We start from the raw sequence: 15,343 nt of genomic DNA on the forward strand, positions 1-15,343 counted from the left end.
CTTTTCTTTGTTAAAGCTCTTAAAAACAGCTATTGAGTCTTTTTTCACTCTCTAATTACCACTAATGCAGTTTTAGGTATCTGCAAAGAAATGCTTTCAATAACATGATGCAGTGAGCCTCTTTCTCCTGTTTAGAAGATTTTGGTGAGCTGTAATATTAAAAACCTCTGGCTTGACCTAAATATGTCACTAAATATGCTGGGCCTTATCTCATATGGGCTCATAGGTTAGCTGCTGTACAGATTGGCATCTTTGGTCTTGACTAAATAATGTTTTAATTGATTATGACCATGGGTTGGAAAAAGACTGACCAGCTCAACTCTCTTTCACTACAACTAACTTGTGGTGTGTGGTTCACGTCACTAAGATTCACCATTATTTATCCAGCCGAGAGAACAAGAGACCCATTCCCTGAGAGTGAGAGGTGCAGGAGAATACGTGTGACTATGGTTTAAAGAGGTCCTACTGGTACCACACTATTCATTTAGTATCAAACCATACTTTATTTTTCTCATTAAATCATATTTGTGAGCAACTTATTTGATCATTGAGGCTATTTTAAAAGAGTAACCATTGATTATATCACTGAACTCCATCTGTCAGTAGTTGGACCGAGCAGATGGACAGTAGTTGGGGGGCTAATAGACAGAGATGGGTGATGAATGTGGTTTATCACTGGTGCTGTGGAAGGGCACAAATGGGAGTCTCTCTGCTTTGCCAGTGTTTGAGAGACTGCCGGTTGCGGGACTCCTGTCATTTCATAAGTCACAACATTGATCGGTGCTCAACACATGGAGAAAACAAACACTCCAGAGAAGATAAGACAAGGGAGGTTAAGGGCTGTTGAGATGGAGAAGGTCCCAGTTTCCCAAAGGCTAAATAAAGAATCACTGCAAGGTCTATTACTTTGATGCACTTTGGGAAGGAAAGCAGCAACTCACAAGGAAATAGGCTTCATTTGTTATATAAGACATACACTTAAGGTAACTGTGACAATGCTGGAATATGCAGTTTCTGATATAATTACTTAGGTCACTTACTTACAATAGTGACCTTGTTGCAGATCAGAAAGTTTTGACATCAGAAACTTTCAGAAGCGGTGAGCGTTCCATCATTATAATATGAAAGCAAGCTGGCGCATATAGAAATGTCCCTTTGAACTCTGTTGTAACAGACTTTGTTAAACTCAGCGCTCTGACAGTTCCTTGATGTAAACAGAGTTTGAAGCTGCCACCTGTACAGTGCTCCTGATCATTGTGCGTGGTTAAAGTGTAAAGTCAAATGAATGGCAGCCCTTTCTCTTTAGCCTCATTATCAGCGCTGAGTGTCTCACCTGTTCAAGAAGTAGGCAGCAGTCATCAGTCATCCTGTCCTTCAGTGTGGCTGTCAGTCAAACTTACACACATACACACGCACAGGGAGTGCCACGTGTGTGTCGCTGTTCTAATGAGGATTTATTGGCTGTAGTTACCCAGAAAAAGTGTTTTTTTACCCCAATTCTCATTTAACAAAATTGTCTTCTCTTTCAGTACAGACGTTAACAAAGAAGTTAATTCCGGTTTAATCAGAAACACTCAGATTTCTTTTTAAAAGAGCCGTGCTTGAACGGTTTATATGTGGTGCTCAGTTGTGAATCTGCTGCTGGGAAAAGTTTGATCAGGATTGTCGAGGTTGCTGGAGAGACAGGGGACACTGTCCAAAGTTAAGAATGTTGCAAACATGACAATTCCCTTATATTTTTGTGTCCGTAATGTGAAAGTCCACGTAAATGATGATGGTTTCTTTAAAACACAAGAAGACCCTGTTTCTAATAACCTTGTTGCTATAGTGCATACTGTTGGAGAGACATCATCCTAATTTATGTGTCTGTATATGGAAATTAAGCTAATTCTGTCTGCTACTGGAACTTGCACGAGGACAAAGAGAGGAAACTAAACAAATTTATATTTTAAAAAACAACCCCAAAATAAAGCTAAGACAGCCACTCACTCTTTGATTGGATGGATTGATGTAGAAATCAAATCAAATGAAGGAGACAAATCTAATCTATCACAGTGAGCCTTTTTAAGCACCAAAAACTGGAGGGGTGTTAAAACTGTCTGATGCTTTGGTTTGATGTTCGTCAGTGGCACATGTGTAGGTGTGTTTGCACGTTAGGGCACCCATGGGAATGTGCTTTATATGCTAATTTTGTTAATGCATGTAAGCTGCTCAAGCCCATTCTCATTAGGTTTTCATTAGTCCCTTTGATGGAAATGCTCAGTGGCTGTACTGCTGGCACCAGCCTGGCTGACTGACACTAAAGAAACAGGTAGGCAGAGGTGACGAACACCTCCGCCAGCCAAGACAGGTCAAGACAGATTAGTCAGTTAGTGAAAATGGAATCAGAAAAGATCGTAAATCAACCCCGTGTTGTCATTCAATCATGTTTTCCTTAACATAAATGATTAAAAAAAGATAAATGATCACATCTGATGAAGAAGGAGGAAGGGTCATGTGTTCTAGGTGTGTCTTTACTTTAGTTCATCTTGCAAACGGAAACTGTAAAAACAAGTCTAAAACTAGCATTAATCCACATTGACACAAGTTTATTGATCTACCAACATATCAGGGATGGCAGATACATCAAGTCGAGGTGTAAATGTGACCAAAGCCCATAAAGTATTGCTCACTGCCTCCACAGGGAGGACCCACGGTGGATGGCTGACCTTGGTTTTTAAGCATTCTAAAAAAGGGAAAGGATGGAGATTTGCAGTCAATCGGCATTGGGACAAATTTCCTTAATTGAGAAACGCCTCCTGTTGAGTTATTAGCAGTGTTGGAGGGCGGTCTAGCTGCACTCCACGTAGATGCTGAGGGGCGTGCATGATTGTGCATTTTATTGTCAGGACAATGATAAAGCACATGGCAGCTTTTGACTTTTCCCCTTCAGTTTTACTGAAATAAAAATCTGTGCGGAGAACTGAACAGTGGCAACATGCACTCAGGTTTTCATGGAACAGAATTTCAAGTTTTCTCGTTTGGGGTCAACAGCGTTGCAGAAGTGGTTTGGTGCTTACAGCCGGGAGGTCTCTGCTGGAAGGTAGCAAAAGGGGCAACAATTTAGGTTTGTTGACCATATAGGTAAAGCGTGACTGCTTTCAGGCATCCTGCTCTGTCCAATGTCCCTTTTCCTTCAAGTGAATCGGCGTCCCGTGAAATTGGGATCTAAATTACGAGGCCTCTGTATTCATTGTGCGAGTTTTAAAAAATGGCCGTCCCCCCTGAGGATATCAGCTAGACCACAACAACGAGCAGACCTGGCTTAGGCCTGGGACCGGACCACGGTTGATAAACAGTAAGTTTCATTAATCACCTGTAGTGGATGAGTCAGGTATATCTGCTTCATCGTTGTTGTTATTATCAGCTGTGGCCTGTGACAGAGATGGTGACAAGAGTGGAGTCAAAGTTATAAATCAAGGCTGTTTCCTTCCTGGTGAGGCCTTGCTCTGCTCCTCTCTCTCTCTCTGCCAGGAAAGGTTGAGTTTGTTTGAATAATAAGACGCTTATTTAAATAAATCACTATTGTCACTGCACCACCCTGTCTAAGTCTTCCCCTTTTTCTTTCCATCATGTTCCCTTCTCCTTTTATCCTCTAGTACCTTGATACTTATTGGATGTTCCTTTTCCCCCGTCATCCTAACACTTCAGTTCTTGTTCTCACATGCATCAAGCTCTATTTCATTTGAAGTGAATGACTATGGAAACTCTTTAATGTTTGTACAATACATTTTAAAGCATTAGTCTGCTAATTAAACATTCACTTCCTTTCAGGGCTTCTTCCATTTGCTCATAAATTGGGCTTTTGCACTAAACTAAAATCGATCATGTACACAAACAAGAGTATCAAAAATCAAAACCGAGGCAAGAAAGTTGATTCCATGTTCTTGTACAGATTTCTGAATTCGTTTGTTTGTGCAGCAGTCACTCAACATCGTGACAGCTTTGAGTGAACAGATGTGGTTTATCCGCTTCCGTAAAACAAACATGCACTTTTTCACCGCCTCCTTATCCCAGATGGAAATACTCCATCCCATATGTTTGGGGTGTAACCCATGCAAATATTAACCTCAAATAAACCACATTCAAAGCACCAGCAGCTTGCATGACTGGCTGATTCGCTGGTTGCGGAGTTAGCCGGTAGCAAAAAGCCATTTGTCAGCAGTATCTGCCACTCTGGTTGAATCCAACATCATGTTGACAAAACTCAATTTCAGCATTAATGGATTAATACTATGGTTAATGTGCCGCCTACTGGTGCAGAACAGGAGGTCACTTCTCGGTCGCACCTTTGGATGCTGACCACGTGGCAGCATCACTTGACAGCACCGGTAATTCAGATTTTCACCGTAGTAGATTAAAAGGTAATTGAATTGTCCAGTGGTTGTATAGTCTTCTCCTCACAGCCTCTCAGTTTCAGCTTTAAAACATTAAAGACACAGACGGGCCTGTATATTATTGCACTTTTGTCTTTTGGTCCATAGGTTTGTACTAATATAAATGATCTCTTTCTAGGGTTACTTCTTGCTCTTTGAGTCCATGTTGGATTCTGTCCTGTACGCAAGAGACCTTTACCTGTCTGACAGTGGCTCTGGTAGGTCAAATTACCTCCTTCACACAAACCATGACTACTGCTACTAATAATAATGGTAGACCTTATTTGTACAGTGCTTTTCATTCAAGACCTCCAGCACTAATTGCATCAGATACAAAAATTTCAGACACAGATAAATAAAAGGCTTGATTAAAAAAAAAAATCAATACTCAGTAATATGGTGATGAAATCAAACCATCCCAGAATTATCCTTTATATATGAAAAACATAAAGATTAAAATTAAATTCTTTTAAAAACTGTGTTAACACAGTTTTTAAAAGAAGGTGTCGAGCACCTGCACTCTAAAATAAGCACTTGCTCTCAATACTAAAATAAAGAGATAATAAGAGAATACCAGGTTTAATTTAGGGACTTATTTTTTCCACAATTATTGAAAGGCATTTTTTTTTTAGTTTTGGGGGAATCTTGATTTAGTCTTTGTTTAGCTTCATGAAATTATTACTCATTTAGTTTACACTGCTAGTGATGCAGCTAATGGCTGGGTTCAGGAGAGCTGTGTAATTGTTTCAATGAAACTTTTTTCTCATCAGACTTTACTCTGAGGGGATTTTAGTGGGAGCAGTGCTGTGGTGTGATCTACAGCTCGACTGAAACGCCTCCAGGATATCACAAACCCTGCTACAGTTTTCTTTCAAATTATTTTCAGATAATTTCCTCAAAAGAAGGCTTGCTATTGGCCTGTAGCTGAAAAATGATTTTATTACTTTTGCCTGAGTCTGGCTCAAATAATACTCAAAGAAGAAAATAAATGTTATTCAGCATATTTAGAGAGACAACTGACATAATTTTATGAACAACCCCAGATCATAACACGTTTCCTATGATATTTTATGCACATTACCTCTTGAATATTAAAAATCATTACTATACATTCATGAAACAATCATGAGTTGGAGTTGTTAAGCCAGATTTCACTGTTTCAGCCTTCTGTTATGAGACGCAACCTCTGATGTTAATGAAGAACTGAGAAGCTGTTTAGTGGAACAACTTGTTGCCTTATTCTGTTTAAAGAATCATGACTTCAGTGATGTCAACTTAGGTTTTATTACTTTTGCACTTTAAGCCATTACAATTAGCAATTAGCATTATTTTGCGTTTGTGTCTGACATTTGTCACTGACCACATTGAATGTTTTGCACCCAGCAAAAGAATCACTGACTGGATGAGGAATTTTTCTCGGAGTGCATGTATGTGCACGCGCCCATTGAAAGAGAGAGAGCAGCTGCATGTATGGAGACGAATCTGTTAGTGGAGGTTGGACAAGCAAAAATGTGAACAGGGCGATGCAGAAAGTGACAGGTCAGAGGTGGCCCTGTCGTCGTCATGAACCTTTAACCATGATGATCCCAACATCACCTACTCTCAACTGGGTCAGCTGACACATAAAAAAATGAATCTAACCAAGATCACAGCTTTGTGGACGTCAGTCAGCAGAAATCTGGGGTACAAGAGTATAATTTGAACATGAGTGAATCAGCGATATGAAGTTGTGTTTTTCCCCAAAGATAAACCGTTCTGAACAATTCTACCCTTATATTTTCCCATCATTTATAGCGGTTTCTTTCTCTTAAGCTATTTTTTTTGGTGTTGTCACAGTTGTGAGTAAACAGCACCAGTCAGGTTCTGCAGCACTGCTGCTGCTATGTGTGTTTAAGATACATTACTAGAAAGTTACAGCGGCTCCGTCATTCTCCCCACTACATTAACCCCCGCTTCATCCTTAAATGTGTCCCTGCATGCCTCGCACTGCAGAACGTCCAGGGAAAAGGGATCTGTTTTTTCCCTGTGCCCCCTCCCAAACTCTCTCTCCCTTTTTCAGAGCTGACCAATAGGGAGATGGCAAAAGCAGGAAGGTGGTGGTGGAGGGGGGCATGACAAACGGGCTCTGAGCAGTGAGTCGAGAAGGACGCAGATGTCAAAGCCATGAATCTGTGAACGCCTGTGTGTATACCCCCCTTTCTGCCCTTCCCTCACACAACTCCCCCTTCTTCTCCTTCTATATCTCCCTCTTCCCTGCCCTCTCTCTTTTTTAATGCACCGCTCAAACGGTGACAATCGCGATTATGACCAATCAGCACCCCTGCCCCCTCCTTTTACCTGGCCCTCGTAATTACCTGCTCGCTTCACTAATCAGAGAATGATGAAATGACAAATCTTCTGTTTGTGTGTGTAAATATGCATGTGCACAGTCGTTAGGCATGATGACACTCGCAGGGTCACACGAAGGCTCTGGCTAATAATGAGAGGCCATGAGTTGCCCATCACTAAGCTGTCACCATCCATTCACTCAGTTTATGGTCTGATGTGTCGAAGGTTATATAAGACTGAGCATCTACATGTATGCTCGATGGAATAAATAGACTGTACACCCTGTAGGACACTGTTCTTTTGGACTTGGTTGGTTCAGCTGCAGCGAGAATGTAGGTTTCATTTATTTCACTGTTTGTTTCAGGAAGTACCACCAAACAAAGGATATCCACAAGCTTGTTTTCTCTGGATCAGAGCAAGAATGCAAAGAACAGAGAAAAAAAATATTTTTTCATCCACAGAGTTGTGTTCTAAAGTTTAGCTCAGGCCCAAGGCTTCAGCATTAGCTAATGTTCTTCTCAGTGGGGATACGGAGGCTTCGAGCATCCATGCTCTGACCTAATCACCAAGTATAATATCTATATAAGTGAAGCTATGTATGAAACAATGTTAGCACTCGTGTTTAATGGTCATTTTAATCAGGAATAATGTTAATTCAATCACCACTGTTATGTAATGTGGTAGCAACTCAATTCAAAGCCACTTTTCTGCGAGATGCTCAGCCGTGGATGTGTAGATCTGCTCTGGCCATGAAACAAAAGTGCTCAATTCCACTGTAATTCAGAATCTATTTCTTATTGAATAATACATTAGTTTAAGGCCAGTGTAATTTCCCTTTCATTATCACGAAACGTCATTGTTTTAATAAACGTGAGCTTAAATTTTTTGCTGTAATTTACACAGGATGTCCACCATTTAAAACACCTTCTGCATACCTTTGCCATGTGTTGTATGGATCGTAAAGTCTAATCCAAAGTAGGACACAATTTCATCAGCCATCTTTTTAAAAGTGCGTGATGGATACAGTCATTACAGCAGCCTTATGAAATTGATGTAAAGCACCACACCCACAAGATGCGAAAGCCATCTCTGATTAAATTTGCAATAAATTTAATTTAAGGTTTGTCTTTGACCTCAGCAGTAAGAATTATGGGAGTGAGATTTGCCCGTTTCTTTACTTTGACAGTAATAATAACAATGAACTTGCTTGAAAAAAGCAAAAAAAGAATTTCTCAGAAGGTGTTTAGTCAATAAAAATTAGACAAACAGGTTTTAAAAGAAATGGCGATGCTGTAAACTAACAAGTAAAGAAAAAATTTTAATTGGTCTGCGTGACACACTGGACATCTTCCTGTTTTTATCTCCTTTCTTTTGGAGGTTAATGTCTGTCTGACTCCTGTTTTTTCCTGGGTTATTTGTTTTGAGAGTTGTCTTTTGTTCTCCTTCGTTAGTGTATCCAGATCTCTGCAACATCAGCCTAGCGGCAGTTGGAGACATAGACAGACACCAGGACCGCATTGCATTCTGGGAGGATGTGTACGGCTTCGATATGGCGTGCATGAAGACGGCTGTGGTGGCAGAGGCTGTGGTGGAAGTGTTGAAGGCTGACACACTCATATCTGAACCTACAGTCATACAGGTTCGACATGGCTTTCTATAATTAATGTGTTTTCGTAGACATTGTTTACTTACTGTATGTAGATGTTGGAGAAATTACTTTTAAAAATGTAACTGTAAGGGTTCAAACAAGGCTGTAGAATACAGAATAATAATCATTACCCAGAAGACGACATACAAGATAAACACTGTTAACTGTTGGAAACCACTCTGTTTAAGAACTACCTGCCCACATAATTGGCATCACACTAAGCTCCTGTGTTGTCCAAACCACTTTAGTTCCAAGCTTAAGGGCTTCAGCTCGTCTTCTTTCTGTGACATCAGAGCTGGATTGATGTTCTGCTTTCCTGGACAATGGAATAGATGCATTAGTGGGAATGAGACAATTATCATCAGGTGGACTGAAGAAAACAGCCTGTTTCTCTCAGTGACACATTTTATTATTATTCGGTTTTCTCAAATGAAATGCACAATTTTAAATTCTTCCACAACTAAAGATAATGAAACTGTAGTTAAAGGAGTAGCAGTACAGATTTGTCATCTGTAGATGACCACACGCTTGATGTGTTTGATGTTTGACAAGACTTTAGGTTACTTGCGTAACCCCGGTCATCTTGAGTAGCATGAGTGAGCGTCTCACACTGGCAACTCCTATGACGTGACTTCAGTGGAAGCTCTTATTACTTCCTGCTAGCCAGCATTGGCTGGAATCAGGTGCATCAGTGTAAAAGAGGGAGGAGACCCTCCCCTATAACCCCCAATATGAGACACAGAAGGGAGCCCAAGATAGATGAAGTGCTGCATCAGCATGATCCTAGTGTGCAAAGATCTCTGAAGCAGCAAATAGGACAAATTAAGTTTTTAGGAAGTGTGCTGCTGAAGCTGTAGATAGAAGGACATCAGGGGTGTGCTGTGGAAGGGAGCATAAATGTTGGGATCGAACTGTTTGAGGCTCGTCTTAGTTATTTTTAAGGAAACTTCCTTCTACTTAGGACCTGATGGATAGATGAGCTTTCACTGGGCTCATGGGGAAAAACACACATTCTCTTAACATTAAGCAAACAAGAGCCGAGATTCTAGTTCCGAGTCTGTGTGTGTAGACACTATGGTCCTTCGTGCCTCTCAGAGAAGTGTGTATTTCTTTGCAGGGTGGCCTGATTGCTTCACAGCGTCTTCTCTGCTGTGGATGTGATGAATGAGGGCAGAAGTTGACATAATGGAATTTGAATCCTCTAATCAATAGTTTCTTCCCTCCAGTGACAAATAGACAGAGCCTTTGCACAAATTACATGGGCTATCATCTATTGCCTCCCGTTGATACGATCCAATAGTATTCCATTAAGTCTGGCTGCTATTCCATAAAATTGAGTGGCCTTTTCGTGAAATTATAAATTCTTGCAAAACAAATGTGTTTAGCACACACTTTAGAAGTTTAAAAAGACTCAGCTTTTGTTAAAAGTTAAACATACATAATATTCACACGTCAATCTGCCAGTGATAAATATATTTGCAAAACATGCTTAAATTAGCAGGTAAGGTGGTTACCCTGCATGACCCACTTGGTATGAGATTGAAAGTATTAGCATAATATTAGCTACAACTAGTTGCTACTTTTGTACCAATGTTGGATTTTGTTAACCAGCTGTCCAAGGTTTTAAGCTAATATATTTTAAATTATACTTTGTCATGTGTTTGGTGCCTGTGAAAGAAAAACATTTAACGAGGAGATACATAAATACTGTACGTAATTCAAATTCACTTTCAGTGAATCAGTGATTCATGTATGTTGAATTGTCTTACTTCCTGTACATATTTATTTTTATTTTTTTACTTTCTACAGACAATTGACTGTAACAGAGTGCGTCTCTCTGAGCTGGAGTTCACATCAGATTTTAGCTTGAAGATAACAAACACCACAGAATGCACAGTAAGTACACACACTATCCTCTTCCACACCTGCAGCCTGAAAATCAGTCTTCCTTGTATTCTTCAACCATCATTATAGCGATCATGATCATGTACAGCCCTTGAAAGAAGGGCTTAATTACCTACACTAGGCGGGCTTATCTTTAAGAACATAATTGGTTTTACGTATTAAAAACCAAAACACGTGTAAAAAGCTCTCCCATGAACTGTCATTCCCAGTATGAGATGCATGGTTTTACAGAGAGGCCTCACAAACAGCAGCAGCATCCATGTGCTCTTCCTGACAGACTATGGTTTCATATTTAAGAGGTTGTCTGTCAGATGGATGTTTAAAGCATCTCAAATGAAATGAAAGCAGCATATGACATTGAATTACATGTCAGAAGACAGTGAATGTTTAGATTGCTTGCCATGTTTACTGTTTCTCAAACACACTCACTTGAAGACAAATGCATACACACCTCACACAGTCTGTGCTGTGCACCTCTTGTCAGAGCAGTGCACATCTGGTCTGGAACTGATGTGATACGTGTCACTAAATCTCACTAGACAGTCTGATACACAAACAGTACCGGTACATCATGTGGCATCAACTGATGCAGTTCACCCTCAATCACGTTGACGTGTAATTCATGCTTAGTGTTGTTTAATAATTCTTTATTATTCCTATCAGCAAACTTGCATACATCATTTTAAACACATTATAATTAATCAACCACTTTTAAGTGTATTCAGTTTTTAAGAAAAAGAACATGAGATAACTTCCCTAAAATGTTCCTTTAGGTGTGCAGATAAAATTGTAAGTGTGTGTTTTGAAGAACTGTAGAAGCAGGCACCAGAGCATAGGAAGTGTATTTTGTGGGGTGCTGACTGTCACCCACTTCAGCAGGACCATCTCCACTGGCCGAGCAACTTTTCCCTCCCTCTAAGACATCTTCAGTTACCCGATGCCTTCATAAGGGTGTCAATGCTGCAGGCTCGGATGCTTTGTGTGAAGAGATGTGTCTCTAGGAATAAAGCTCATTGTGTTGCAGCAGCTTTGTGTTGTGCTGCAGTGTTACTGCACTGTCTGGCATATTGGTTCAATGGATAATCAATAGGGCCTTATTATCTAGCCCGCGCTCCCTGGGAAAGGCTGGGGAATTTAATGGGATTTGTAAACATCCTCTCATTTTTCCTGTCTTTTCTGCTCTGTAATTGAAAACATCCAGTGTCTATTTCTGGGCCAGGAGTCTAGTCATGTTAGTGTTCTGCCACTGTGAGATAAATGATGCGATCAAACACTACACAGGTGTAATTTTTCTTTTTTCTGTTTCATTCTCTTACGTCAAGCTGCGATGCAGAATTAGTGGAGTCCGTCTTCAACTGAGGTGGAGCAAAACACTGCCGCAGAAAGCTGGTGCTCTGCACTGAGTACTGGCTGGAGCTCCCTAGTAGAAGTTATAGTTAGATGGCATAAAGGGTTCATGGGCGCGTGGTGTGGATTGGTGAGGGAGAGCTCCTATCCTGTGATGGAGCGCCTGCTTTTGTTCTCCTGTCGACAGTCCATTCATCAGCTCAGCCTGCCTAACCTTGCATTAAATGAACAGCACAACCCCCGAGTCTGTGCCATTCACACGCACAACAAATTCTCGCTGCACTTTTTACATGTCACGTGTGCTGTTTAGAATGTTTCGCCTTCACAAACAATAAAGCCACAAACAGGAGACACACTTATATTAAAACCTGCGGCAGAAATTTGCCCATGTCATTTTAATTACCGCGTTTTTAGTCGCAGCCCTGGTTTCACCTGGTAAAATTTACCTGAAGAACGGAAAAGGGACGCACAATTATAGTGCGACACAGGCAGAGCAGAATACATTCTGCCTGTAATTAATTTTAACACCTCTGCTGATGTAGCTACTGTAGCGTACAGAGAACGCGGTCTCCGCAATCCATCTCTCACCTACCCTCCATCAAATTTACATTCTGTGGAGGCAGAGAACGGCCTTCTGGACTGACAGGGCAGCACTCTTCAACTTCAAGGGCGATTTTCAACACGCCAAGAAGGGAGAAGTTCATGGAAAAACCCACTCTTTAATTCTCACGAGTGTGACGGAAGCACAGTGCTTAGTATTCAGGGGTGGGTTATCAGCTAACTGTCAACGAGAACTGTATCGACAGCTTTTAAATTGACATTTTCATTGTCAACACACTAGAAGATTTGCCCGGACGGCACTACTTTATTTGTTGCGTTTAGTTGTTGGTATGCAGCTTTAGTAAAATAGTTTTTATCCTATATAAGCCATTGATATTGTTGAAACATATGAAATCAGTTCAAGATTTTTCTCTTTTCCAGTTTAATCGCATGCACATTAAATTGCCGCTAGGTGTGAGTGTAAGTGGTGTTTGACCTATGATGGACTGGTGAGCTGTCTGGTGAGTGCTGGGACCCAACACCCTTATTATAAATGAGTGGTGGGTAAATTCACAAAGATCCAGTTTCTAAAAGATCAGAGACTCCATGCTGCATCTGGTCTTCCATGGCTGGACAAAGACAAATGCATAACATGGCTGTATGGATAAATTATTGAGTCAGTTAATAAGCTGCATTCATATTTTTCCTCTTGCTTCAAATGCTCTATTGCTTTTATAGCCTGATCTGTTGTCTGATACTGAAGCTTCTGCTCACTCGTCACAAAGATCATGATTGACAGCTGCGTCTCAAGCGTGAATCAATCACTTGGGTCTATAAGCTGGAACTTAAATGAAGAGTCTACTAGCAACCTTCAGAAAAGTAACCAAAGGTAGTAAAAGACCCAATTAGTCCCTCTCCCAGTAACAGTTGTGCCGGTTAATGATGCCTGCACGGCAACACATTTGCGGTTTGTCATTTGGAACTTGCAGACGGTTGCTGCTTCTTGTGGAGCTTCAACACTGATGAATGTGCTCAGCGTTTGCTCAAAATTAGAAAGTTGAATACAAAAAGTTTCCCGTATGTTTGATTGTAAGATAAGAGGGAAAAAGCGATCCCCGTTTACGTTTACAGTTGCATTTGAGGTGTCACGGGCGTGGAACGGTGGCTGCAGCTGATGATGACAGTTCTCCACCTCTCCGGAGTGGCAGCAGTCAGAGATGAGTGATGGGGGGGTTGAGGAGGGGGAAATTCACACCAAGCTGCCAGTGAGGTGGTCGTGCTTGAAGCTTCCACGCCTGGATAAACACCATCAAAAGCGCATTAGCCCTCGTCCCCCCCCCACCCCCCCGTCCCTCCCTTCCTCCTATACGATGCCTCCCCTTTCCCTCCTCCTCCCCCACCATTGTATAATAGTATCTGGCCGGGCCACGCGGCTCGTTGACACACAGTCGGGCAAAAGGGGAGCAATGATGAATTGCTCCCTGTTGGTGTTATCCACGATGATAATTATTAATTTTCCCCCTGCTCTAGCCGGAGAATGGGGGCCGGAGAACTGCGGTGTAACGGCGCCTCCTCCGTGGGCCGTCACAGAGCCCCCTATCATCACTTATCACCGACAGAGGCTGGGCCCAAGGCTGAAACGCTGATGAAAATGAAAAGCACTCATTCTCAAATGTCCTGTGTTTTTGTGTTTGCTTGTGTTTTAACTCAAACCCGTTCTTTTCCCCATTCTTTCTTCTTTCTCATTCTCAGTCCTCCAGTTCTTTGTGAACACTTCACTGCCTACTGCTAGAAAAGCTGTAATTGATTTATATGTATTTATAACGTGTATGTGATTATTAATGTTCATTTGTAGATTGTCACACAGAGACATTATTGGTTTAAAAAAGTTTTACAAATCATTTTAGGCTGAAAATCATTGTGGAAATATTGTTATTATTAGTAATAGTTGTTGTAAGGCTACCAAACGATGCATTCATTGATTAATTCATTTGTTTATTAGCTGTGAGGAAAACCAACAACATTCTTTCCTACAGTATTTGTAAAAGGGGTGCGGCAGACAAATGTATACTCTGAGAAGAGAACAATGATGGAAGGCTAACAGGTGGTGAGAAATCTCTGTTAAAAGAAGGAAAAGTTGATGCTTACCACCATGCAAAGAATATTTACATTTTAAAATGCCCAAAGGGAAGTGCATAGAGGAGGACCATTAGCTGCATTTCCTGTATTATGAAATCTTGTCCCATCTGTGTGAATAAGCTACGAGCCCAGCGGCCCAGAACAGCACAATCCCTGATGACACTGCCAGGAGCTGAACACATTATCAAACTTAAATGGTTGCACTTCATGATAGTTTTACTTCTGATCTGCATAATTTATACAGACCTCTGTTAGAGGCTGTGACCAAGGACCCAAAAGCTGAGTACTTTACATTCTCTGTCACTCATGATGAACTTTTAGCTTCTACTATAAAAAGGTGCTGTTAGGTCGGAGTCATTAAGTTCTTTTATTGTTGAACACTTCACAAACTCTTTTGTTTTCATCACGAAGAGCTTAGTTTTCCTTTGAGAAATACTGTACATGCAGCAGGAAGTTTTCCTTTCATTTAAATTGCTCATCCTACTGCCAAGTGAAAGACGCCCAACGCAGTGACAATAAATCTAGTTTACGAGTCTCCGTCACCAGCGAGGCGCGGTGAATATGATCTGTGACTCTCCGCCTGAACTAGGTGAATCCGCTCTGCCTGACGAGTAATTACAGCTAATTTCCTAATTACCTCAGCACCGAGCGTCTCGGTAGCATTCATTAAAAGCCATAATTGCATTTGGTTGACATGCTCTTTTATCCACTCTGGGTTCTTTTTTGGCAGTTTAGCTGGGAGCCGTCGGTACCGCCCGTGCCTGTCGGAGTCGATAAAGGTTGATTGAAGCCTCGGTGTGAGGCGTGCATTGAACACATGCTGGCACATGTCTATCGCTCTGTGTGGTTTGTCCGTTAGGAGTGAACAAACGTGGCGAACAGATGTTGCACTGATTTATACAAAAGTATTTTTTCTAAAAATGCTGTAAATAAGAAACCCTTCCTTGGCTTTTACATGATGTTTCAGCTTTTCCTTCTTTTTCACCTGCTTTCCTAACTTCATCTTCCGTCTGCCGGTTTT

At 41.1% G+C, this 15,343-nt stretch overlaps 1 protein-coding gene across 2 annotated transcripts in view; it reads left to right on the forward strand.

The window, feature by feature from the left end:
* Positions 1-15,343, forward strand: part of prmt3 (protein arginine methyltransferase 3) — a 31,559-nt gene that overhangs the window by 8,415 nt on the left and 7,801 nt on the right. For both annotated transcript variants that reach the window (XM_011609875.2, XM_003969617.3), the window contains exons 11-13: positions 4,555-4,633; positions 8,195-8,382; positions 10,201-10,287. In XM_011609875.2, the coding sequence (XP_011608177.2) occupies positions 4,555-4,633; positions 8,195-8,382; positions 10,201-10,287 (354 nt within the window). The remainder of the gene's footprint in view (positions 1-4,554; positions 4,634-8,194; positions 8,383-10,200; positions 10,288-15,343) is intronic.

Source organism: Takifugu rubripes, chromosome 13 (genome assembly GCF_901000725.2).
Source record: "Takifugu rubripes chromosome 13, fTakRub1.2, whole genome shotgun sequence".
Classification (NCBI taxonomy): Eukaryota; Metazoa; Chordata; class Actinopteri; order Tetraodontiformes; family Tetraodontidae; genus Takifugu; species Takifugu rubripes.